We start from the raw sequence: 26950 nt of genomic DNA, 5'->3' as shown, positions 1-26950 counted from the left end.
CATAAGGCTCCTTAAGATAAAGCATGCTTTTCCCATAGTTCAAACAGTTTGGCACTCGAAAAGAAATTCCATTCGATTATGAGCGATCTATTTAGCCTAACAGTATAAAATTAAAATTCATTAACATTAAATTAAATTAACATTCAACGTCAACTCCAACATCGTTTATCCTATGATAGTAACTGCTTTTTTCTCAAAAGCAGATGTCACCCATATATTACTGGCTTTAAAAAAATCTGGGAGCAACTTACAGTGGTTTACTCTGTCTCACAATTCACTGGATATAACGTAAGTGCTAGCTTACTTTCAGAATCACTCGAATGGACTGTACGAATAAAATCATATTCACCTGTGAAAGCTTAATTACATTACTCGTTGCCATAGGATTACTACTACTATCTAAATTAACCCCTAGGATTCTCGTCAAATTTTTCCTCATCCAACATAACATAATTCCAATTAGTGTCCTCAAAAATTTCCTTATCCAACATAACATGATTTCCGTCTTTCAGCAACAATTTATTCTGATTTTCTACGGTTCGAGAATGTACTTGAAAATAATGACTTTCTATAATCTTATACTACATATAATGACTTGATATAACATTTTGATGAGTTTGAAGCACCTTTAATGCAGTTTCATTTCCATCCAAATTAGTAATATCTACAATACGCACACACTTGTGTTTAAATTTATCATACTTAAAGCATTCGCCAAGTTTTTGGTACTATTGTCTTTTTCTGTGTGTGCAGATCCTCCTCATTGTTCTAGAGAATGGTCTGCACATCCAACTGTATCACGAATTATTCTAGGAGCTTGATCGAGTTTTCCCCTCTTTACTCATTCCTATTGTTGTTCTCGAATACTCTCATTCCACGGCGCTGACATCTTGTGTTCCGACCAGTGATATCGTTATGCGAGAAGCCTCTACGTCTCAATGACGCACTTTCCCTGTCACTTCGCTTACTATGGTGACAAGGTGGGCTGTCTCTATTTCTAGCGCGATCACCTCTACAGTGATACGGATTTCTATTTCGTGTAAATTTCTCATTATTCTTCCTCGGACTTTCAGACTCTTCCGAATTACTTGTATGTCCTGAGGGACTCCTGCCTAATTACCAGCTCTTTCAACATGCATTGTATTTACTCTCTTTACTTGACTGTAATATTCTCCCACTTTCGTACTGTGATTTAGAACGCATTCACTAGGGTGAGGAACTCTTTCCACTGGTATCCACATTACATTAATGTGAGGTTTACGGTTGGAAAGCATCTCACGGACAAGTACGTTGTTTAACGGTGGGAATTTTAGTGAGTCATGTTCCGAGGAGTGTATCTTTGTTGGGGTTGAGACTGTTTGACTCGGAGCAACTGATATTCTTGCTATTCTATTATCTACAATTTCAGGTGTCTCACGCTATACTGACTCCTTTCACTTTGCTAGTTGGTTTTCTAGTTTAGAGCATACATCTTTTACTGTTTCTTGATCTCTTGTATGCTGTTACTACACTCGGAGCGAACTTCTTCAAGAAGCATCTCTTGCTGAAGCTCCCTCTTATCCTTAATATCTCTGAATTTAAATTTTACTCTACTTGTCTGAAGTTAACGACCCTTCAATATTAACTATGCGGTTGTCAACATTCTCCAAGCTCCGCTCTACCTTGTCCTGAACCTCTTGCACTCTGTCCGGTAGGTCATGGTAATTTTGTTGTACAGTATTTATGTACAACTTTCTCAATAATATTCTAAGTATACTCTTCTACCTGTACTAATTTACTGTCTGTTTTATAACAGATTTTAGTGCTTAGCTTAACTACTATAACCTACTACTCAGTTTTATGTGAGTCTCAGCCCTACCTGCGAACTTAATTCAATTCTCATTATTCTTCCTCGGACTTTCAGACTCTTCCGATCCGATCCGAAGTTTTGATCTAATTGGCTTGCTAATTGTGTCACGCTCTTTTTCAACCTGCTACTTACTTGTGCCAGCATGTTCTAATTTCTTAGAGCTAATTTCATGAAATTAATTTAGATTGCCATTAATCTGACGTGAGATATCCTGCCTCACTTGTGTGAGTCCCTGCTTTAGCTTGTTATTGCTAATAGTGAGCTGTTCTTTAGTGTTTGCATACTTCTGTTCAGTGATGCCAATTTGCCTATTTCTGGCTAAATCTAGCCTATTTGGAGAGGTATTTAGCCATACAAATTTACGAAATGCTTATAACTTTAAATATACCTTATTTCATGAAACTCTTTTGCCATTTTTGGATTTTTCATTAGCTGTTAAAGCTATTAATTTTAGCTTTACCTTAAAACTAATGATAGCTTTTTTTTATTATCTATTAATTCTAGAAGTACTTTTTCTTTGAAAATATAGTATATATATGCCAATTCAACTGATAATATGGCTGTTGATTTTCACAAATCAGATGAATTCTTGATGGATTTTATTGTGATTTAAAGTCATGTATGTTGCTTCTTAGTCTTCAGCGAATAAAACTGAAGATTTCAAATTTTACTATAACTCACTTGTAATCCTACACAAAAGTGGGATTTAAAATATCTGCCCATACAACAAAATCGTGAAGCCGTACGTCACAGTTTCGCCACACCTACTCTGCCCGCTTCGCGCCACTGAGATGGCAAGGTTTCGAGCCAACAATCATGGCGGAAGCGAGAGTAGCCAATCAGACGTGTCGGTTGCGACGATGCTCGGTTGGTTTTTGGCTTCACTGAGTTCATAGGATGAAGATACGCATGATCAGTTCCTCTATTTTATAACATCCTTGGTTATACAGTAGTTTGGCAGTTCAATATCTAGCCATTTTTTGCGTCAAAAAGCTTATTTCTGAAGGTCATCTAGCCTATTTTCTTCATAGGTTGTTGGCAACACTAATTCTGTTTGTTTTTCTCAAGCTTGCTTGCAGTGTTGCCAATTTGGGGGAAAAGTCGCTAAATCTAGGGGATTCGACTTCCAGTATAGCGACAAAAGATAAGGTTTCCGATTAATGACTTTTTTGGTGTTTTTAAATGATGATTTGGCGACTTATTTACAAGTCTAGCAACTTTTGTATGTTTGTTTTCCTTTTACTTACTTGAATCAGGCCAAGTGTCAATTAGTTCGCAAATATAATGTTACTGCCTATATTGAGTGTGAAATCTCCAGAATCTCTCTCTGTTTTGTGATAGCCTACGTCTTCCCTCTAACGGAGAACAATTTTAACCTTCAATGTTATTTAATTTGCGGAGCCTTCCGTTGACAGGTATAAATAATTCAATATTGCAGATTATCTCTGAAAACTCAAGCAAACGGTTAAGTAATAGTAAGTTTTTTTATTTGTGACCTTTTAATTTTCATGAGTTTCTTCTAAACATTTTTGATTTCATTGAAGTGAAATAGATCAAAAATAAAATATACATGTTGTACTAAAATGAGATTATATATATCACGAAAAAGTTTTAGCGACTTTTTACCCCAAATTGGAGTCATTTCACTTTCCATTTAGTGACTTTCCTTGTCAACTTTTTGGCAACACTGCTTGCTTGTCGGGTTTAAGCTGGTTTGTGTCAGACTTTTACTCAACTCTTTCTGTCTTATGATCTAATGTCTATGCTATACTTAGCAGCTACTCTAATATTTGGTACGTAGCTAGTATCTTCACCATTTGTATTTTCATTAGGTCTGTTTTCTAACAATGTTCCCATCTCATGAGGAGGGGGGTTGTTTTCAACGTTAGTCCCTTAATTTCCATATTGATATGCAGTTTTTCTACGCAGATCACTCTGCCGTTGACAGTCCGGACATATGCCATGTAAACTACAAATCACAAAATGTTATCAAACCGAGTCAGAGCAGGACTAAACTAGTGAGTCCACACGATAGTATGAGAGAGTGTGTTCCAAGAGAGAAAGCGGGTCAGGGACGTTGGGTATGCAGAAGTAGTAAAAACACGTGCTCACTCACTTATTTTAACAGGCGTAAAGCCCTTGTAATTATTCTATACTGGTAACCCTATACTAATGAACATAAAATGCACTTTATTACTTATTAGTCATTTTGCCGCCTGAAGGTATGTGTTCCTCATAAACATGTCTTCCCATGTAGAATATTCAATTTTAGCTGTCCAGCAACATATTTCCCTATATTATGAAGACATTTTTTTGTAATTTACCGTGTTTCTTTTTAATTACCAACTCAATCGAATGAACATGAACCGTGTTCCACGTTTTCGTTCGGAGCCCTGTTCATTTCCCCCTGCCACACGAAGTTCGACAATGTCCACCGTAGTGATCACCTCATGTCTTGCTATAGTGCTGTGAAGATGGAGGAGATTTAGTGGGACTCTTTTTACATCTACACCTACATTTCTCTTTTTACAATTACTCTTGCATACTCCTCTACTTCTCTACACTTTTCCTTTTTCTCCCTTTTGAGCTCCTTCGTCGCTAAGCAGTTAGCGTACGCGCCTTTGGCATGGGAAAACCTGGATTCGATTCCCGGCGGGAGCTCGTGATGTGGATTCCACGTTATTCAATAGGTCCACGTCTCATATAGCCTCGCTGTTGAACGTGACGTTAAACTCAAAATCAGTGATGCCAACGTGAAATATTATGAAATCCCATATCGAAAGGAAAAAATCTCATTTTACGTATGAATTTCCCACGTTATATTAATTTAAAAGTATGCTATAATATTAAAAAATAAACCTATCTGTGTTAGTCGCTTTTTATAATGAATAAGCCGTAAATTTTGATCTCCTCGAAAAATCCCATACATGCTGCTTTTTATCCCTGTCCCAGAAAATAAGGTAAAAAACTCCCACGATATGAGATTTTTCCCACAGGTTGGCATCACTGCTCAAAATTAACTCCAGTGATGTGCCGTAAACTATAATTTTACGTCTACGCGATTGTCTACTGTAATCTATACGTAATCTACGTTACACCTTTTCTCGTGTAGACTATGTAGACAACCACCCCGATCAAATGTAAGGAAGAATTTCGTTGCTCGTTTGTTCATATTTCCTCATTCAGTTGTTTTGCTTCGGTGCAGCGAAAGATTAGGGAAACGACTAACATATAAAAAGTAGAGGGAATTATCTAATCTCAATGTGATACGGATGACAACGCTGAAGTTGCGCTGTCGATGTTGCTCTAGTTTTTAAGAAAGGTAGAAGAATGAATCCTATATCCTATATCCAGCATACCACTTCCTTAGATTTTCCACTTCGAGCTCTGCTTTTATAATGAAACGTACAAAACTAATTCTCACCTGTGGGCTTTGTCTTGAAGCTGCTGTATTTGTCAATTTTTTCTTGCATATTTTACAAAATGCATAATATTTTTCATTTTCCTTCATCAAGACGAAACTAAGTATTCGAAAGTTACTATTCGCTGGTCTAGGTATTTTATTTTGTACGCAATTTCGCAAGGTAACGAAAAAAGAATGCTCCTTTATTGAGCACGACGCCATATTAAATTACGTGTTGTTGACATATTCTACATAGTCTACGTTGTTTACATTGTCTACGCATTGTTGACACGTAAACGTAAACTATCGTTTTTTACGCGTAGACGCACATCTCTGACTCAAACCAACCTCTCCTTTTCCCACCTTTCATGCCTTTCCGCCTGGGTATTTCGCTGTCTTTCATTGTCTGCACTCCTTTCCTGAATTTGACCCTTTCCATTTTGACATTTCTTTCCCGATTGTATCTTTTGTTTTACTTGATTGTGTCCCTATTATTTTTACTTGTACTAGTTCAAAACACTTTTATTTCAATTTTACTTAGACAAGGCTAATTCGTCCACGTGGCTCTTTACATAATTTATCTATTAAAATGCTACAATAGCAGCAAAAGCTTAGCTTAGCTTAGCTTAGCTTGAAAGTGTGGTTTTGTGTCGAGTATCGGACAAAAGTCCCTGACTCGATGACAGCTATAGAAAAGAAAATGATTAGACCTGTGGGGGGTGAGTTAGAATATGAGATACGACGACGTCATGTGACCTTCAGCTGCAACTGTCGCAGTGAGGGGGAAAGTGTGGGTAAAGAGTTATGCTACAACCGTGGCGTCCTGTAAGTTCGTCGGTGTGTATGCGCTGTGCCAATGGCTGCTATAGCGGGGTTGACGTGGCGGGGGAGGTTGGCCCAAAAACGAGTATGGTGTTGATGTAACACGTCCCGGATAGGATATATGTTTAAGTCCTCTAAAAGTTGACGATTGCGCGTATATCGGTCATGGCCTGTTATGATACGAGCTGCCCTGATTTGCACACTCTCGACCGTGCGCAAGTGACTGAGTGCCGCATGTTGCCGTGCTGGACATGCGTAGGTGATTGTGGACAAAATTACCATTTTAAAGACGTGGAGTCTTGTTTCATGACTTAAGGCACGGCAACGCAGAATAGTATAGAGGGCAGACAATTTTCGAAGGGCTCGGTGTTTAATGTCCCTGATATGAAGACCAAAAGTAAGGCCTCGATCTAATATAACTCCCAAGTATTTAGCATGCAGACGGTGCGGAACTTCAATGTTGTCATAGTATAAACGATGGATGGCTCTGCTGCGTCTTTTGCTATAGCAGACTGCAACGCTCTTATCCGCGTTGATTTTTAGGCGCCAGATGCTAGCCCAACGTTGAAAGACATTGAGTTGGCGCTGCATGTAGTGGTAGGAAGGACGAAGATTGCTGCTGTTCGTAAAGAAAGCAGTGTCATCGGCGTATGTTGCAGGAAAACAGTGTGGCACAATGGGTAAGTCTGCGGTGTATAAGGTGTAAAGCAGAGGCGAAAGAACCGCGCCTTGAGGCACACCAGCTTGAATTGCTTTGGGAGCAGACTTGGTCTGTCCCACAGAGACATGGAAAAAGCGATGAAAGAGGTATGAAGTGAGGAGTTTGAGATAAGGTAAAGAGAAACCTTGTAAGCGAAGTTTATAAATGAGGCCTGGTAACCACACTTTATCAAACGCCTTCGAGATATCAAGGTATACACCCACAACATATTGTCGTCGATTAAAAGAGGTAGTCAGGTGGTCGACTACCCTCACTAATTGGCTTGTTGTGCTGTGGTTAGCACGAAAACCAAATTGATGGTGGGGGAGTATATCTAGAGTGGTGACGTGCTCGTGAAGTCGGGCGAGAAGCACTCGTTCGAAGAGTTTGCTCACATGAGATAATAGGCTAATTGGTCTATAGTTTTCTGGGAGAGTCGGATTTTTACCTGGTTTAGGGAGAAGAATGACTTTCGCTTCTTTCCAAGCACGGGGAAAATAGCAAACCTGAAGGATGCCTGTAAATAAAGCGGCAAGATAGAGGAGTAGCTTCCGTGTCCCATGTTTTAGTAGTTCTGGGCGGATCTGATCAACTCCAGGCGCTTTTTTGTTGGGCAAGTGACAAATTTGACGCTCAACTTCCCTTGGTGTTACGACCTCAGGCAGGGGAAGTATTGGTTGAAAATGGAGCATGCGCATAGTGGCCCGAACGTCCTGCTGAATGTGGGGAACGACAGGAGTCGCATTAGGTGTAAGCTGGCGCTCTAGAGATGCAGCAAATAGGTCTGCTTGCCCTTGGTCGTCATGTATGACCCCATGCGGACCTTGCAGTATTTGAGTTTGACGAGAAGTCTCTCGGCGCTGGAAAAGGCGGGAATACTGCCAGATTTTAGTGTCATTAAGTGTGACCCCACGAAAAAGTGTCTCCCAGTACTGCTCGGTTTGTCGTCTAGTGATGGTCTTGATTTTGCGGCTTAAGGTGTTCCAAAGTGTTTTGTAGAGTGGATGTCTGGTGCGCTGCCAAGTACTTCGAGCCCAGCGTTTGAGATGGATATAAAGACGAAGTAATGGAGAGTCACATTGTGGATCGGACTGCAAGTCAGGAATTATTGATGTGCTGAGGGAGTCAGCCGTACGTAGAGCAAGTGTGAGATGGGCGACCGCCTGATCAATTTCCGCAGGAGAATTTGGACGAGCGGCTATGTCGAGCAAAGAGTTTAATTCCTGCTTATAGACATCCCAGTTCGTAGTTCGGGAGATATGAGCGGGTGCAGGACGGGAGATATGACGATGCGAAATTTTGAAAAGGACCGGATCATGATCTGAGTCCAGTGCTGAGATCACGTAAGGACGTGTAGTTAAGATGGTATCTTTGCTTAGAACTATGTCCAACACATCCGGTTCTCCGCCTGCTTTAGGATGGTGAGTTGGATCAGGTGGCTCATAGGCAATGAATGGAGATGTGTGCAGATACCGGTGTAATATTCGTCCGTTTTCGTTGGAACGTCTGGAGTGCCATTCCCCATGTTTTGCATTGAAGTCCCCTGCCAATATGATTTTGGGGCCCAAAGTCGAGATGGCGTCGAAATCATTGGGATCTAAGTCATGTGCTGGAGAACGGTAGCCCGTGACCAAGATGAGAGGAATCCCGGGGAGGAAGACTTCTATAGCAAGAGCTTCTAGTGTGTGTAACGGGGGTAAAAGGAGTTGTCTAGCCTTGAAACTTCGTTTCAGGGCAATCAGTAATCCTCCTTTCCGTCCTTGAACTCGATCGAGACGAAATAATTGGTAGTTGGGCAGTCTCCAGTGTGTAACCTGGACAGTGAAGTGAGTTTCCTGTATGAGTATGATATCGACCTGATGTTCTGCTAGAAAACGAATTAGGAGACGCTTCTGGTCGGTAAGACCATCTGCATTCCAGGTGACAACAGTTATGGTGTGATGAATGAGTGGTTGGTTAGAAGCAGCCATCAGCAATCATGTCAGCGAATGTCTCTATGACGACAGCAGCCTTAGACGCAGGATCCGTGGCTTCCCGAAGTCTAGTAAATCCCTTCTTGAGATGAGAGATAATGCGGCCAAAGTTGAAGGTTTTGATGTAAGTGAGGAGTGAGTGGAGATTAAAGTCATTAACGGATGGTGTAGACGCACTTTCTGGTGTGCTGGACGTAGAGGGAGCATCCTGATTTGGTGGTGGAGGACGGTCGCTGCGAGGTGCCTTATCGTCCAGTGAAGTTGATGCAGTAGGACCGGAGCTGCGGCTAGAAGGAGTTGATTTCTTGAGAGCATCTGAGTAGGAGCGAAAGACGGGACAACCGCGATAATTGGCTGGATGGTCCCCTCCGCAGTTTGCACAGGTTGCTGGCGTGGATGCATCTGGTTTGGCACAGGCTTTTGTAAAATGACTTTGCCCACACTTGACACATTTAGGTTGAGTTTTGCAAGTGTCCTGTGAATGACCAAGGCGTTGGCACCGGTAACACTGCAGAACACTCGGCGGTCGATACGGCTCAAATGTAACTTTATAATGAAGCAAAGCTGATACGTTATAGATCTCTTGTATATTTGGAGTTTTCTCGAGGGAGATGAGAAAAAGGGGCATGAGAACCCTATCTCCACCAGTGGGGCCCCGACGAGACATTTGATGAATCGTGAGTGGCTTAAAGCCTAAGGTGAATAGTTCAGACTGAAGGTCGACGACGTCCGTATCAATGGGCAATTTGCGAACGACAACCTTTAGGGGTCGGTCACTTTTGGCAATGCCAGTAGCGTATTCAGTTTTCGTCTGTTCGCAGTAGTTTTTTATAGTTGTGAAGTCGTCCCTAGAAGATACCTGAATCACGATGCGTTCTTTGTTATGCCGAACCTGAGGCGATTCTCTGAGGGTCTTGGAAAGGCTTTTGGTGAAGTTGTAAGTGTTTTTGATGCCGTAAATGTAAATAGGTGGTGGTTTAATCTCTTTGGTGCTTTTGGGCCGTGGCTCTATCACAGGAGACTCGTCAGCTGTGAGAGTAGAGAGAGGCTCAAATCGGTTGCTCATCGGTAAAACAGGGAAGTCTGATGAATATTGTTGGCTCAGTGTGGACTCCAAGGACGAGCGACGTCGCTTGGGTGTAGTAACCAGGGTAAAGTCCATGGCATTGTCCTGCGGTGGAGCTAGGGATGGAACGTCAGTCGTTGACCGGTTTGTCGAGGATGATCGTGACTTGGCAGTAGCGCCGGAGGTGGTGGGCCGCCCCAGCGGGATAAGGAAGTCCTCAGGCCGGTATTGAGATCGGCTGACTATCTTCGTTGGGATTTTGGTCTTCTTTTTCGAGATGACTGGCTTGGACGTAGCCATCATAGGAGCTCGGATGATGAATGAAGCTGATGTCAAAAGTATAAGCTACCCTCCGAAGAGGAGAGTAACTTAATTAATCGTTTGGCCAAGAGGAATAGGTAGGTCGTCAACAGAAATAATCAATTTGATGTGTTAACCTCCGTGGAGGTATTAAATATAATTCGACGGTTGTTTCCTCAGCCTCAAAGAGGCAAGTAATCCAACCGTATATACAAAGATCGCGACTAAAATAAACCAATGGGGATAAATACCTAAGTGACTTGGTTATTTTTCTCCGCCAGCTACGGATACCCTATTTTTTTACCTGGTTAGAGATTCCAGGTGGCCAGTTCCAGCAAAAGCTCAGCTCAGCTCAGCTCAGCTTGAAAGTGTGGTTTTGTGTTGAGTATCGGACAAAAGTCCCTGACTCGATGACAGCTATAGAAAAGAAAATGATTAGACCTGTGGGGGGTGAGTTAGAATATGAGATACGACGACGTCATGTGACCTTCAGCTGCAACTGTCGCAGTGAGGGGGAAAGTGTGGGTAAAGAGTTATGCTACAACCGTGGCGTCCTGTAAGTTCGTCGGTGTGTATGCGCTGTGCCAATGGCTGCTATAGCGGGGTTGACGTGGCGGGGGAGGTTGGCCCAAAAACGAGTATGGTGTTGATGTAATACGTCCCGGATAGGATATATGTTTAAGTCCTCTAAAAGTTGACGATTGCGCGTATATCGGTCATGGCCTGTTATGATACGAGCTGCCCTGGTTTGCACACTCTCGACCGTGCGCAAGTGACTGAGTGCCGCATGTTGCCATGCTGGACATGCGTAGGTGATTGTGGACAAAATTACCATTTTAAAGACGTGGAGTCTTGTTTCATGACTTAAGGCACTGCAACGCAGAATAGTATAGAGGGCAGACAATTTTCGAAGGGCTCGGTGTTTAATGTCCCTGATATGAAGACCAAAAGTAAGGCCTCGATCTAATATAACTCCCAAGTATTTAGCATGCAGACGGTGCGGAACTTCAATGATGTCATAGTATAAACGATGGATGGCTCTGCTGCGTCTTTTGCTATAGCAGACTGCAACGCTCTTATCCGCGTTGATTTTTAGGCGCCAGATGCTAGCCCAACGTTGAAAGACATTGAGTTGGCGCTGCATGTAGTGGTAGGAAAGACGAAGATTGCTGCTGTTCGTAAAGAAAGCAGTGTCATCGGCGTATGTTGCAGGAAAACAGTGTGGCACAATGGGTAAGTCTGCGGTGTATAAGGTGTAAAGCAGAGGCGAAAGAACCGCGCCTTGAGGCACACCAGCTTGAATTGCTTTGGGAGCAGACTTGGTCTGTCCCACAGAGACATGGAAAAAGCGATGAAAGAGGTATGAAGTGAGGAGTTTGAGATAAGGTAAAGAGAAACCTTGTAAGCGAAGTTTATAAATGAGGCCTGGTAACCACACTTTATCAAACGCCTTCGAGATATCAAGGTATACACCCACAACATATTGTCGTCGATTAAAAGAGGTAGTCAGGTGGTCGACTACCCTCACTAATTGGCTTGTTGTGCTGTGGTTAGCACGAAAACCAAATTGATGGTGGGGGAGTATATCTAGAGTGGTGACGTGCTCGTGAAGTCGGGCGAGAAGCACTCGTTCGAAGAGTTTGCTCACATGAGATAATAGGCTAATTGGTCTATAGTTTTCTGGGAGAGTCGGATTTTTACCTGGTTTAGGGAGAAGAATGACTTTCGCTTCTTTCCAAGCACGGGGAAAATAGCAAACCTGAAGGATGCCTGTAAATAAAGCGGCAAGATAGAGGAGTAGCTTCCGTGTCCCATGTTTTAGTAGTTCTGGGCGGATCTGATCAACTCCAGGCGCTTTTTTGTTGGGCAAGTGACAAATTTGACGCTCAACTTCCCTTGGTGTTACGACCTCAGGCAGGGGAAGTATTGGTTGAAAATGGAGCATGCGCATAGTGGCCCGAACGTCCTGCTGAATGTGGGGAACGACAGGAGTCGCATTAGGTGTAAGCTGGCGCTCTAGAGATGCAGCAAATAGGTCTGCTTGCCCTTGGTCGTCATGTATGACCCCATGCGGACCTTGCAGTATTTGAGTTTGACGAGAAGTCTCTCGGCGCTGGAAAAGGCGGGAATACTGCCAGATTTTAGTGTCATTAAGTGTGACCCCACGAAAAAGTGTCTCCCAGTACTGCTCGGTTTGTCGTCTAGTGATGGTCTTGATTTTGCGGCTTAAGGTGTTCCATAGTGTTTTGTAGATTGGATGTCTGGTGCGCTGCCAAGTACTTCGAGCCCAGCATTTGAGATGGATATAAAGACGAAGTAATGGAGAGTCACATTGTGGATCGGACTGCGAGTCAGGAATTATTGATGTGCTGAGGGAGTCAGCCGTACGTAGAGCAAGTGTGAGATGGGCGACCGCCTGATTAATTTCCGCAGGAGAATTTGGACGAGCGGCTATGTCGAGCAAAGAGTTTAATTCCTGCTTATAGACATCCCAGTTCGTAGTTCGGGAGATATGAGCGGGTGCAGGACGGGAGATATGACGATGCGAAATTTTGAAAAGGACCGGATCATGATCTGAGTCCAGTGCTGAGATCACGTAAGGACGTGTAGCTAAGATGGTATCTTTGCTTAGAACTATGTCCAACACATCCGGTTCTCCGCCTGCTTTAGGATGGTGAGTTGGATCAGGTGGCCCATAGGCAATGAATGGAGATGTGTGCAGATACCGGTGTAATATTCGTCCGTTTTCGTTGGAACGTCTGGAGTGCCATTCCCCATGTTTTGCATTGAAGTCCCCTGCCAATATGATTTTGGGGCCCAAAGTCGAGATGGCGTCGAAATCATTGGGATCTAAGTCACGTGCTGGAGAACGTTAGCCCGTGACCAAGATGAGAGGAATCCCGGGGAGGAAGACTTCTATAGCAAGAGCTTCTAGTGTGTGTAACGGGGGTAAAAGGAGTTGTCTAGCCTTGAAACTTCGTTTCAGGGCAATCAGTAATCCTCCTTTCCGTCCTTGAACTCGATCGAGACGAAATAATTGGTAGTTGGGCAGTCTCCAGTGTGTAACCTGGGCAGTGAAGTGAGTTTCCTGTATGAGTATGATATCGACCTGATGTTCTGCTAGAAAACGAATTAGGAGACGCTTCTGGTCGGTAAGACCATCTGCATTCCAGGTGACAACAGTTATGGTGTGATGAATGAGTGGTTGGTTAGAAGCAGCCATCAGCAATCATGTCAGCGAATGTCTCTATGACGACAGCAGCCTTAGACGCAGGATCCGTGGCTTCCCGAAGTCTAGTAAATCCCTTCTTGAGATGAGAGATAATACGGCCAAAGTTGAAGGTTTTGATGTAAGTGAGGAGTGAGTGGAGATTAAAGTCATTAACGGATAGTGTAGACACACTTTCTGGTGTGCTGGACGTAGAGGGAGCATCCTGATTTGGTGGTGGAGGACGGTCGCTGCGAGGTGCCTTATCGTCCAGTGAAGTTGATGCAGTAGGACCGGAGCTGCGGCTAGAAGGAGTTGATTTCTTGAGAGCATCTGAGTAGGAGCGAAAGACGGGACAACCGCGATAATTGGCTGGATGGTCCCCTCCGCAGTTTGCACAGGTTGCTGGCGTGGATGCATCTGGTTTGGCACAGGCTTTTGTAAAATGACTTTGCCCACACTTGACACATTTAGGTTGAGCTTTGCAAGTGTCCTGTGAATGACCAAGGCGTTGGCACCGGTAACACTGCAGAACACTCGGCGGTCGATACGGCTCAAATGTAACTTTATAATGAAGCAAAGCTGATACGTTATAGATCTCTTGTATATTTGGAGTTTTCTCGAGGGAGATGAGAAAAAGGGGCATGAGAACCCTATCTCCACCAGTGGGGCCCCGACGAGACATTTGATGAATCGTGAGTGGCTTAAAGCCTAAGGTGAATAGTTCAGACTGAAGGTCGACGACGTCCGTATCAATGGGCAATTTGCGAACGACAACCTTTAGGGGTCGGTCACTTTTGGCAATGCCAGTAGCGTATTCAGTTTTCGTCTGTTCGCAGTAGTTTTTTATAGTTGTGAAGTCGTCCCTAGAAGATACCTGAATCACGATGCGTTCTTTGTTATGCCGAACCTGAGGCGATTCTCTGAGGGTCTTGGAAAGGCTTTTGGTGAAGTTGTAAGTGTTTTTGATGCCGTAAATGTAAATAGGAGGTGGTTTAACCTCTTTGGTGCTTTTGGGCCGTGGCTCTATCACAGGAGACTCGTCAGCTGTGAGAGTAGAGAGAGGCTCAAATCGGTTCCTCATCGGTAAACAGGGAAGTCTGATGAATATTGTTGGCTCAGTGTGGACGAGCGACGTCGCTTGGGTGTAGTAACCAGGGTAAAGTCCATGGCATTGTCGTCCTGCGGTGGAGCAAGGGATGGAACGTCAGTCGTTGACCGGTTTGTCGAGGATGATCGTGACTTGGCAGTAGCGCCGGAGGTGGTGGGCCGCCCCAGCGGGACAAGGAAGTCCTCAGGCCGGTATTGAGATCGGCTGACTATCTTCGTTGGGATTTTGGTCTTCCTTTTCGAGATGACTGGCTTGGACGTTGCCATCATAGGAGCTCGGATGATGAATGAAGTTGAGCTGTCAAAAGTATAAGCTACCCTCCGAAGAGGAGAGTAACTTAATAAATCGTTTAGCCAATAGGAATAGCTAGGTCGTCAACAGAAATAATCAATTTGATGTGTTAACCTCCGTGGAGGTATTAAATTTAATTCGACGGTTGTTTCCTCAGCCTCAAAGAGGCAAGTAATCCAACCGTATATACGAAGATCGCGAATAAAATCAACAAATGGGGATGGACACACTAAATGACTTGATTATTTTTCTCCGCCAGCTACGGATACCCTATTTTTTTACCTGGTTAGAGATTCCAGGTGGCCAGTTCCAGCAAAAGCGCCTGAGCTCCAACCTATACCCTTTGATTTAAAAGCTTTGATTTGCGGTATTTGTAATTTCACGTTTTACAGAAACAAATATTTTAAATTATATGTATTTTAAATAAATTATTTAAGTAGACCTTTTGCATAAAATTTTATTTAAAAAAATATTGTTCAAATCCTTTGTATTTTAATAAGCCTTTTCCAAAATAAATGCAAATGAATAGTGCTGCCATCTTTGTAGTTCTTTTAAACTATACGTTTGTGGGCGTTTATATGTTTGTAGCCATCCTTTCGACGAGATCTCGGAAACTACAGGCTCTAGAAAGATGACGTTTTCACTGATCCATTGCAAAGTTTGTGTAGACTGTCCAGTTCTAATTGAATATTTAAAAAAAAAAAAACATGGCCATTACTTCTTTATTACATTTTTACGGGTACACTGGAAGCAGTGTTGAATTCAGACATTTTCGCCCGGGGGGAAATGTGAACTCCTCGGGGGGAGGGGGAAGGGTTGTTTTTCTGTATTTTTGCAAGAAAGCAGCATATTTAACAATTCCATTCCCATGCACGTCTTACCTAATATTGAGACTAATTGCTATATTCAATGTGAGATTATCATTAAAAAAACAATCGTTTAATTTTATCTAAAACATTAAATAAAGACTGACAAAAATATTTTTAGACTAAGCTTTAGCTGCTATTTACAGTAGCTACTTTTGTTATTATTTCCTATATTCAGTAGTTACTGTTTGTTACTAATGTAGAAGTTTTTAAAAAGATTTAAATTAACTCAAATATTTTTTTGAGTTAATTTAAATGTTTTTAAAAACTTCTGATTCTAAATCAAAAAATTCTTTCTCACACTTTTGATTCTAAATCAAGCATATTAGCCTTGGTTTCTTCACTGCATACACATCAATAGTTTAGTTTACGAAATCTTCAGTAGGATTAGTGCCGTGTCGTGGAAAATGAGCGCTTGGGGCGAGCGAGCGTGTAGGACGGAACCCACGTACATATGAGTGAGGACGACAGACCACCTGCGAAAGGTGAGAAAATTTTAAAAAGTAAACCCTGCTTTTCCTTGATTTTGAGCACTATTTATTATTTTTTCCTTTCATTTTATATATGTGCACATGCCCACATGTGTTTCATTTCTCTTTTTTTTCTTTTTCCCTCCCGAATTTTGCGCCCCTTACTTCGGCCTCCGGGCCCTTGCCCCTCCCTCATGGAAGGACACTGAGCAGGATCTACATCACCTTCAATAGCAATCTTTCACTTATATACTACTAGTATATTGATAAATTCTATATAAATCTCTGACCCAGGAGGGATAACTGTACCTCCCTGATCCGTCTAAATAACGCTCTCTGAATCTCACCCTTTAACTGACTTATTTTTAATTAAAGAAAGGTGTATTTACTTTAATAATCGTAAAACACATTTACATCTGTTACTTCCGATGCGAGAAATGGGATTTAGGCGCTCTATTTCAAATAATGCAAGAACTGTACATTTTCAAGAACTGAAGTTTGCTGACATCAGAGATCATATGGAAAGATCGAAAGATCTTCCCTATCTTTCCTTTCCTATCTCAATCTGTGCTAGTGCTACCTACTAATATATAATATAGGTCAAGAGTATAGTACCTACTAAAATACAAACCTTTCTTCAACAGTTGACAATTTCATGTTCTGCCAAACTCGGTCATAGCGTTAAGAAATACAGGTTTTATTGACTATCTTAAATGTTACATGTTTAATATTTATATAGACTGGGTCTGCGTCATTTATATGTATATTGAGAGATATGATTTCGTCTGCACGTGCACGAAAAGAAAAGCAAATAATTGGGTGAAGTAATTTCTACATTTTTGACTGAAATTCTGGGAGTTTCCCTGGGGGCAGAATTTTCTTCTGGGGGAGTTCCCCCCGGGCTACCCCCTGAATTCATCCCTGACTGGAAGTGTTGATTAAAAAAAAGCTTAAGCATCATATCCTACACATTATACATTCCAACACCGCATAATTGTATACAGAGGTGGCATACCTCTCAGGCGGTTTGTTTCATGGCCAAAAGATAATGAAAAACGAAGGATAACCATTTCTCCACTCTAACAGTAAGTTGAGTCTTTATTGTTTGGAGTGTTTTGCCCAATCAACACCATATTTCACTGAGATTATAATTAATTGTGTGTGTAATGTATTTGCTTATTACTTACTGCATGCAAGAAGAAAGAAAATACTGATCATACATGAATTAAAAATTCCAACCGGAAGTAGGCTTAAATTTCGCAAACGGTGCGCATGCGAGATATTGAAAAAGTATTCGACAAAATCTCCCCTTTATGGTATCTCTTGTATTTTTTTTTTTTTTTTTTTTTTTTTTTTTTGTTTTATGACGACGTCTTTCACTTGTGTCTGTAAAGGGATATGTACAGATGTGAGGAATAACAAGGAGATTAATGCTCATATGTAAATAATGCGCTGTGTAGAGAGCGCAGGTTCAGCTAGTACTATTTAAAACAATTCTGATTGGGAAACAATTTTAGTAAAACAGTCGACTGGGCGTTACGGCTGTAATTTTAATTGTATAATATACCTGTATGAATTTTTAATAAAATCGAATACAATATTTTGCGATAATCAGCACTCAAATCGATGAAATGCTGAAATTTGGTTATTTCTGGGTTATACTGTACTGCAGAACAAGTATTATTTCACTAAAGGAATTGGCAACTTTTAATTATGAAATATGGCGCATGTGCCGATGTTCTGAAAGGCGAATTGAAGATTGTTGTTTATATAGGGAGCATAAATAATTGAGTAATATGTAGCTTAACAATATGTGTTGTGCTTTTTAAATTGCAAGTTAAGATACAATTTTAGCATTCATATGAAGACTTAAAACAATGTTGAGGCGAAACGGTTCTAATTTGTTAGTGAACGCAAAGTATTTAGGAGACGATTATTTAAATTTGTGTCGACTGTGTTTGATGAAAACGAGTTTGAAGCTCGATATTTTTACAGAAGAGGGATTAGAACGTAAACTTCTCAATAAAATCCTCAACTGTTTATCATTTACTGTAAGTATGAGGGACTGAAAGCGTTTACAACTCCTAGAAAACCGAGTATTATCGGTTCGGTTAATGTTTGTTTACCTTCGAAATTCAATAACAATGAATTCCCTGAACAAAATTTTACATAACCAACATGTAAATTCGCGTAACTTACAGAAGTACAACCCTTTGGTTCGCGTTTTTCCGATTACAAGTGAATAACGTAACTAATAAGGGGATCTACTCGTATAAAGTATCCGTAAATTGAAAACTGCAGTTTTATGAGATGTTAAATATATTATGGTGCTTTTGATGCGTTAAAAAGTGTCCTGATACAGTCTGCATCATTACTACTGTATCGCCGGGCCATACGAAAATCTAAAAAAGAAAGCAATATTTAGTTTCTGCCCCAAAATACTAGTTTGTGACCCTGGCTCACTTGGTAGTGGTTATTGTTCACAGTATAGTTTGGACATTATGTCATAAAAACTAGTGCATAAAGCACGAACGAACCTGTACTATACGGATCCATAGTATAAGTAGCAGTAGGAGTACGTGTAGTACTAGGAATGGGTTAGAAGCCCAGCAGAGGTTTGATGGGTTCTATCCTCGACATAAAATGGATAATTTAAAGATTTCCCCAAAAATTTCCGTACATTTTACAATCTGTGGATCCGTATAGTAAAACTGGACCCCAAGTTGTGCTAGGTGACCACTAAAAGACACGAATGCTAACTAGCCGAGTTAGGGCTTGAGAGCAGCAGGGGTGCCCATGCCAGAGCGAAGGGATGGATCCGTAGGGAACAGGCACGTCAGGGGCGTTGGGTATAAACGAGGATAGTGGAAAAATATTTTATATGTCAGAAAATGCATGGCTTATGTGTTGCACAGCTATCCAAAAAATTACCAAAATGCTTTAAATTATTTGAGATTCGATTGGGTTTGGTTAGATGTTCCTCTTCTTTTCTGTAGTTTCAGTTCGTTTCCATACGTACGATAAATGGTTCCCCTGTTTAGTAGACAATGCCTTTCACACAATTTCAACAACTGACATTCCTTATGATTGCATAATTCTATAAAACTCAAACACGATATGACACAATCCTGTCATTTAGGGCCTACGCACCATTTCCACACTGCCTTTCCCATAAATCATGGCAAGTGTATCTCTCCGCCAAATAGTCACTTCCGCCTCCATATAGCCTATAATGCCGCTTACAACGTCAAAAGCAACTAACAACAAGTATTTTCTTAACGTCAACCATTCCCGTCACCTTATTTTCACTCACTCTTCGACACAAACCAAATTAATTCTCCAATTCATCTGGTAAATTTTATAAAATTGCTCCAGCGATATAGCAGTTAACCCTAGTCTATGGTTTTATTTTTATGGCACTTGCCCAAATAATAGCATACATACTAAAATGTGCGTGCAAACTGATGTGCTGCGAAACAATTATTGATACGAAAAACACATACCAACAAAGAAAGAGAGAGAGAGAAAAAAGAAACTACATGATTTACAGTATCAAGTGTCATTGCTTGTTTTTAGCATTTGATATATATTCAAGGATTTCTACATACACTGCAAGTAATAATTAAGTTTATTTTTAATAATATCATACAAACTGTAATGTATAATAAGATGTAGCATGTAAGGCTTAAGTATTAACGTAGTGTGTGTAATTTTCATTATTATTGTCTTTTTACTTTTATGTTTATATATAAATGACGTGTCCACTTCATATGCATTGCAATACAGTGCTAAATATATGAAAAAACACGAAATAAATACAATACAATATAATATGCTACGTGGTACGAAGGAATTGTATGTATTCTGATTCGAGGGTAGGGTGAAGCTCGTGGCGTCGGTAGATATGCTCAAAAACTTATTTGTGAAAGAAACAAGACGAATAGCCGTACTTATAATAAGAATTTTATGTAATACCATTGCAGGCGTACCGTGGAGGATTATCACTTAACTTTCTTCGAACAATATTAAAGAATTCAAGGGTTCCAATAGATGCACAGGTAGTTTTGACACTATGTATTGTGTAACACTTGTGTAATGATGGGATTTGGTGTGCTGCTTCTGCGCACTTGCATCACTGCTTTCGTCTTTTATTGTGTATTTTGTACGTGTTGCGAAAGATATAGAATGAATTTCCCCTAATTTCGTAATAAGACTTTTCGCGCAGGCAAATTAATGTGAGTAGTTATGGATGTGACTTGGTATGATACTAATAATGGATTCATATTCGTAACTTTCATCTTTTAAGGATATGTTTCGTACGTTGTGCAAAAACAAGATTTCAAAAATTCATGAGTTTTCTCTTTATTCTGTTTTCAAAAAATCAATTTCTGACTTGTGTACAATTCGCCGTGGCTATCCCTACGTCGAGACAGCAGTGTCTTTTATGATGCACCGATCTGATGTCGCGTAACTACAAAATTATAAATAAATATGTCAGATCTCCGTCGGCCAGCTTGGTTTACCAATGGAGACCCAAAAGGCCCATCCTGAGCTGCCAGAGGCATAATGGCTTAACATCGAAACATGAGGTCACAATGCACAATGTCTGATATTGATGTTGTGACCGTGATGTACTAAAGATTGATTGATTTTTAGAGAGTTTCGTTTACCCAAACTCCTTTATATATATTTACGCTGTCAGTTTGTCCGAGAGACAAATATTTCAAGAGCTACTCGATCAATCACCACCAAATTTGGTCAAAATGTATGAACCGCTACTCAAACCGGAAATGGTAGAATTAATCATTTCCGATACCGGGAATAATGGAAATTCATTACAACTTTCGGTTTCAATATTGATTTGCATAGAGCAAAGATGTTAATAGATAATGAGAAGCGGTTTTCTGGAATCGATTTACTGTTGTAAAAAGAGATATCTTCTTTGTAAACCCTTATTCAAGCCGAAAGAGGTTGAAACCAACCACATTCCGTTCTAACCTCGATCGCCTTAAAATAGAAACCGTAGAAGATAGCGAAAAGCGATTTTAAATCCCAAAATATATTCCATTTCTGCTCTAATCTGTCTACTGAAACTGGCAGTTGCAAAAATCGCCCAATTCCAGTTTTAATGTTGATCGTTATAAAATGAAAACGGTAACCGGAAGCAAGAAGCGATTTTTCGCAATCGATTAAGCGTCCTAAGAATATAATCCACTTTGAAACTCTGATTTATCTATTAAAACCAGAAATGGTAGAAGATCAACCACTTCCGATTTTAACGTTGATCGCTGTGCAGTAGAAACCGAGCAGTACTCCCTAACTATTTCAACTCCCAAACTATAATATTAAGTCTCTAATCTCCGAGAAAACACATGCAATCAACTACAAAAATATGAGTATATTTGATAAACATTCAGGAAAATATGTTACATAGTATTGGGGAGAAGGCGCTCCCTCATTATTGGCCCATTTAAACTGCAAGCAGTTGAGACGATTGGAAATTCCCAGAAAAAAAAATAGACCATACTCGACAAAATTGTATTTTTTACGAAAGTTATAGCATTTTTATTTAAATCTTGAGGGGAGCGGGTGCTGAGTCAGTTCTGACATTTGATTGACTTCAACTGTAAGAGTGGGATAATATCAAAACCTCTGCAATACGTGAATCATCGAATAATATATATTCTGCCTGTTAGCAGACCTTGGACTTAATAGGAGATTCTTACACTTTTAGGTTAGGGTCTGGAGATGTTTCTCTCATGTTTCTCGATCTTCAACTATCATTTTTGACTCTCACTATTTTCTTATATTTTTCAAATCATCAACAAGTTGTGTTTTTCTTCTCCCTACTCTTCACATTCCTTCTGTCTTACTTTGTGTGGCGACATGAAGAAGGCAATTTCTTCGTAAGATGTGTCCAGTCCAGTTGGCCTTTCTACGAAGGATACTGGATAAGAACGTGCTCTTTTCTCCTATTCGTTTTAAAATATCTCCATTTTTTTTTTTTTTTTTTTTTTTTTTAAAGAACGTGCTGGTGATGGGAGGGCTTTCTACTCTCGTTCTCGATTGACTTTAAATCCAATAGTGGGATTGATTGTGAAGTATCGTAAGTATACTTGTACAGTATTCCTTGTACAGTAACTGTAATGTGTTTACGAAAGATACATTGGATCATATTTTTTAACCTCAGGTTGGGGGAGTAATACATACCACATTTCCTGTACAGTAGAATTTTTTTTTTTTCGAACCCTAACATTTGAAGATTTTATGATGATTATTATTAACTTTCGATACTTTTTGTACCTTGTTTGTTGGGAGTGGACAATGGCGACGCGAGATATTCTGTTACGAAGAAATTCGTGACAAGTTAGAAACAATGGACACGAAATACGATAGGAATTAAGAACAGATTGATTTGCCTTCTCCAGAGTCATCAGACTTCCATACTGATGAAACATTATGACTATCGAGGAGTCTATAACTTTCACCTTTATCTTTCCTCTCCTCCTCCAAGTCCAATTCACTTTCATCCTACGTTGCGTGCAATACCTCCACTGGTTGTGGAGCTGCTCCAAAACTGCAACCATTTTTGCGGACAGACGGAACGGCATCACCCAAACTTTACAACTTTGGATTTCTTTAATTTGATTTTTTTCAGAGGAAATATTCCGGCATCCGACATTTTTATGTGCATTTTATGCTCATTGCCAAGTTTTAGGGTGACAAAGAAGGGCCGCAACTCAAAATTTTCATTAAAGAAATTGTTAAAATTCTGTTTCCTTTCCCTAACCATCCTTGATATTATGGGTTGTGCGTAAATCATATGGAACTTTTGTAAAATCTCCATAAAATTCATTTCGTGGGTTTACACCTATTAAAGGCTGATCAACGCTCATTTGAAAATAACACTTTTTTTTTTTTTTTTTTTTTTTTTTCAAATCGACGACGTACTTGGATTCTTAAGTAACATTATGTTTACTTATATATTCCTTCTTTCCTTATATATTCATCCTTGAGGATTGTTATGAAATATTTAGAAATTCTGTCAAGCTAAATGATGTCAAGTTAACAACAAAGAGTTTCGAACTTAAGTGGAATTGCCTCTGAACAATTGATAAAATACCTTTTATTTAATTATAGATACTCATCTTATATCATCCATTAGCAGATATATAGATTTTTTGTTAAAATTAAGAGTGAAAAATGTTTCAGGGTACGTAAATGAAAAATGAAGCACGGAAATTCCATCTAGATTCTAAAAATGCTAATTCAAAAGCCAAGGATAAGACGTTCTACTCCTCTGGGCAGGAGGCTAAAGAAATTGCCATTAAATCTGGAATAAAATTTTTCAGTAAGTTCTAGCCTCAGTTTCAAAAGATCACTTTCGGGATACAAGAAGTACTACAACGATTCTCTCACAAGTCACATGCTCTTGTCAGCATTTCTATGTATGATCAAGAGTCTGTCAAGTTAGGAACATGAAACTTCCTGTATGAACTCCTCATTAAAAATAACTGGACTTGTGTCCCAACATTTTAAAAAAATCCGCTTTTAAGAGGGAAGGGAAAGTTTCTATAGGTTTTTCCACCATAATCAAATCGACGTTGTCTGTCTTATCATCAGGGAAAACGGTTGAACTATTTCAAATAGCGTTGTGAAAAACCCAGCTCAGTGGGTTTTATTGGGCAAAATTGGGTTGAGTTGAGTTGATTTTAGTTTAGCGTCCCGTTCAGCAGCGAGGCTATATGAGACGTGGACCTACTGATTAACGTGGAATCCGAACCACATGAGCTCCCGCCGGGAAACGAACCCGGGTTTCCCACACCAAAGGCGCGTACGCTAACCGCTTAGCCACGAGGGAGCTCTGGGCAAAGTTGGGTTTTATTAAATTTTGTACGTATATTTAAAGCCATATTAAGCGTTCATGTTATAATGTACACATGAAACAATGGAATTTCCTTGTGGGGCTGTGGTGGCTCATCTCTGGCCCGGTTTCCTGGTTTGGTCCTAGCTCCCGCCAAGTAGGCATTGTGATGGACAAACACCATGTGCAAGAGTTTTCTCGGGGTTCTACCGTTTTTCCCCACTTTCATCATGTCACCATTATCACCCATCTCATCATTACAGTCTCCATTAGCTTCGGTGCATAATCGTAAGACATTGGACTAAACTTAATAAATATTAATTAAAAGTGTCGCACAAAGCAACCCATGAAGCCCCATCCGCGTTTCGTGAAACACACTTTGCACCATTGACACTCGCTTCTATTTCGATTTCTGGAAAGAAGGTAGTAGACAGTTTTTCAGAGTAACAAAGAGGTTGGTAATTCAATTATAGAATAGGAATAAAATCCCCTGTTACACTCAGGATTCAAATCCCTGAGCCAGCCGCTTTTAGTTTCCCTCAAAACACGCCAGGTAAATACTGAGATAGTACTTCAAGTTTAGGAGACAGTGATAGAAACCACCATTCTTAGATGTACTTTTAAGTTTTTTGTAAAGAACTGAAATGTTGGAAATAGATTTTTTTTTTTCCTCATTTCCAGTTGCCAATTTACCTTCTTACTGTAGATTTTATGATTGAAGAGCCTTTATAACATATGATAATTGTACTGTACATCACATACTTCACCAAATACACAAGAAGAATTCGGAAGCTTCATTAACGGACTACCATTAGTGTTCAGAAGATAGAGATATATCTTCAGTAATATCCTTGATTCTAAATGCAGCGTTCTCAGTTTGTAACTAACTGACACATAGAGAAAAGCATTTTATTATTTGTTTATACTTATACCAGGTATGTAGTACAAAAGTAGAGGGAATGTAATCGCATTACGTTTTATTCCCGATTAGCTTAAATGCTCGTTTCTTCGCACAAAAAGAACTGGGTTCAAGGAAAATGTTTATGAGTGTCCTCTCCCCCTTAGGGTACGCATATCAGTGAAAGTGTAATAATAAAAAAAAAGTTCATAGGATATTCTATTTTGAACTCCCATAATCCTTGGGATACGCCAGTTAAGTAAAGTTACATGATAAAATTCCAGCTTGAGGTACGTACTAACTATATTCAAAAACCTATTTCAAACTGTTCAACCATTTCCCCGTGACATAATCACAAACAACAGGCAACATCCATTGAAATGCGAAGAAAGAAATTATAGACAATGGAAATTTAAAACGGAAATATTCGAAAACGGGAAATGAAGTATCCGTCTTATTTTTAATGAGGAGTTTGTATACCGAGTTTCATCTTCCTAATTTGAGAAGCTCATGAAATACTGTAAGTTTGGCTGAAATTTTCAATCCCTTCTACTTTCATTAGGATTTTTAATGAGGAGTTTGTATACCGAGTTTCATCTTCCTAATTTGAGAAGCTCATGAAATACTGTAAGTTTGGCTGAAATTTTCAATCCCTTCTACTTTCATTAGGATGTGCTTCATCAAAGTAACATAATAAAATAAAACAGATAAAGGTAGGTACTAACTATGTTCCAGAATTCATTTAAAATTGTTCAGCCGTGGTGCGATCACGAAAACAGGCAACATTGCTTTCCATGAACAAAGAATTACAGAAAATGTCCGTGTCCCCTTAAAATGAAAATTTTCAAAAATGCTAATTCATGCGGCCATTTATTAGACTTCCAAACTGTGCAATATACAATGGCTTTGTCCGTCTGTGTGTTGAGAGGTATCAGAGCAAAAACGTAAGAAGTACCGAGATGCGGCTTTTTGAAATCGATTGAGCGTCCTGAGGATAGGTTTTATCTCCATCGCTAACTCTCTATTTAAACCAGAAGTGGTTCAAATTAGTTATTTTCGGTTTCAATGTTTATCGCCATAGAACGAAAACTCTAGTACATGGCGAAAATCATTTTTTATAAACGACTCAACGTCCCAAGACAATGTATCATGGCTATCCATAACACACTACCGAAACCAGAAGTGGTTCAAATTTACTATTACTTCCGGTTTCAGCGTTTATCGACATAGAACGACGATTGTAACAGATAACGAGAAGTAATAGTAGAACAGTTTTTTTTTTTTTTTTTTTTTTTTTTTTTTTTTTTTTTTTTTTAACAGTTCAACACCCCAAAACAGCATATCATAACTATTCGCAACACTATAAAAACCAGAAGAGATTCAAATTCATTATTACTTCCGGTTTCAATACTGATTTTCGTTTGCTATGGATCCAACTGAAATCGTTTTTTTTTTTGTCGTGGTTAGTATCTTGTAGATATAACTGTATCATTTATATTTGTTTTCTTTCTCTCGAAGTTTTACGCCTCTTTCTCTCTCTTTTTCTCTCGCGTATCCATTCCAGCTCTGCCGCGGCAAACAACGATTTCTTCCGTACCTACGTTTTTGTCATAAACCGAATCTGGAGAGAACGGTAGACAAAACATAGATACCGTAAAAATGGAAAAGTGTGCAAATGATTAAATTAAGCACAGATATTAACAAATTAAAATTATCTTGCGGTGCAAATCACAAAACCTGATTAAACTGTATAGAAAATGTAATAATACTGAATGTAATTCATACAAATTAAAAGAACATCAAAGAGATTACAGATGAACAAGCAACTTTTACTGTATATGTTTACAGCCGTTTTAACTTTTTTTTTTTATTTTCCTTTATTTTATTTCATTTTTATTTTGTTTTCTTTTAATAAAGGTGGCTGTGTGGCACAATTGAGAAATTAAAATTTCACTTACTCACGAGGATCTTCGATCGGTTAATTGATTCGCTGCTGATGCCGCTTGGGTCCTGGCGTTGAATCCAAATTGGATGCAAAAGGTTCACAGAAGAGTTCTTGTACCGGGGTCTGGATAGTTTTAGGAGTGCGTCGTTAGGTTTTGCAACAAATAATTTAAATTACTCCACAC

General features: G+C 39.8%; 1 protein-coding gene across 2 annotated transcripts in view; it reads left to right on the top strand.

The window, feature by feature from the left end:
- The first annotated feature begins 17761 nt into the window (after positions 1 to 17761).
- Positions 17762 to 26950, top strand: part of LOC145680693 (uncharacterized) — an 85507-nt gene continuing 76318 nt past the window's right edge. The window contains exon 1 of one of the 2 annotated variants that reach the window (XM_081751596.1): positions 17762 to 18110. In XM_081751596.1, coding sequence (XP_081607722.1) covers positions 17937 to 18110 — 174 coding nt within the window. In that variant the 5' untranslated portion in view covers positions 17762 to 17936. Of the gene's footprint in view, positions 18111 to 18134; positions 19671 to 26950 lie in introns of those variants that run through there. The other variant, XM_081751595.1, reaches the window with a different exon arrangement.

Source organism: Thermobia domestica, chromosome 3 (assembly GCF_964235325.1).
Source record: "Thermobia domestica chromosome 3, izTheDome1.hap1.1, whole genome shotgun sequence".
NCBI lineage: Eukaryota > Metazoa > Arthropoda > Insecta > Zygentoma > Lepismatidae > Thermobia > Thermobia domestica.
Note: the sequence above shows the minus strand (reverse complement) of the source record. Positions and strands in the feature narration are given on the sequence as shown.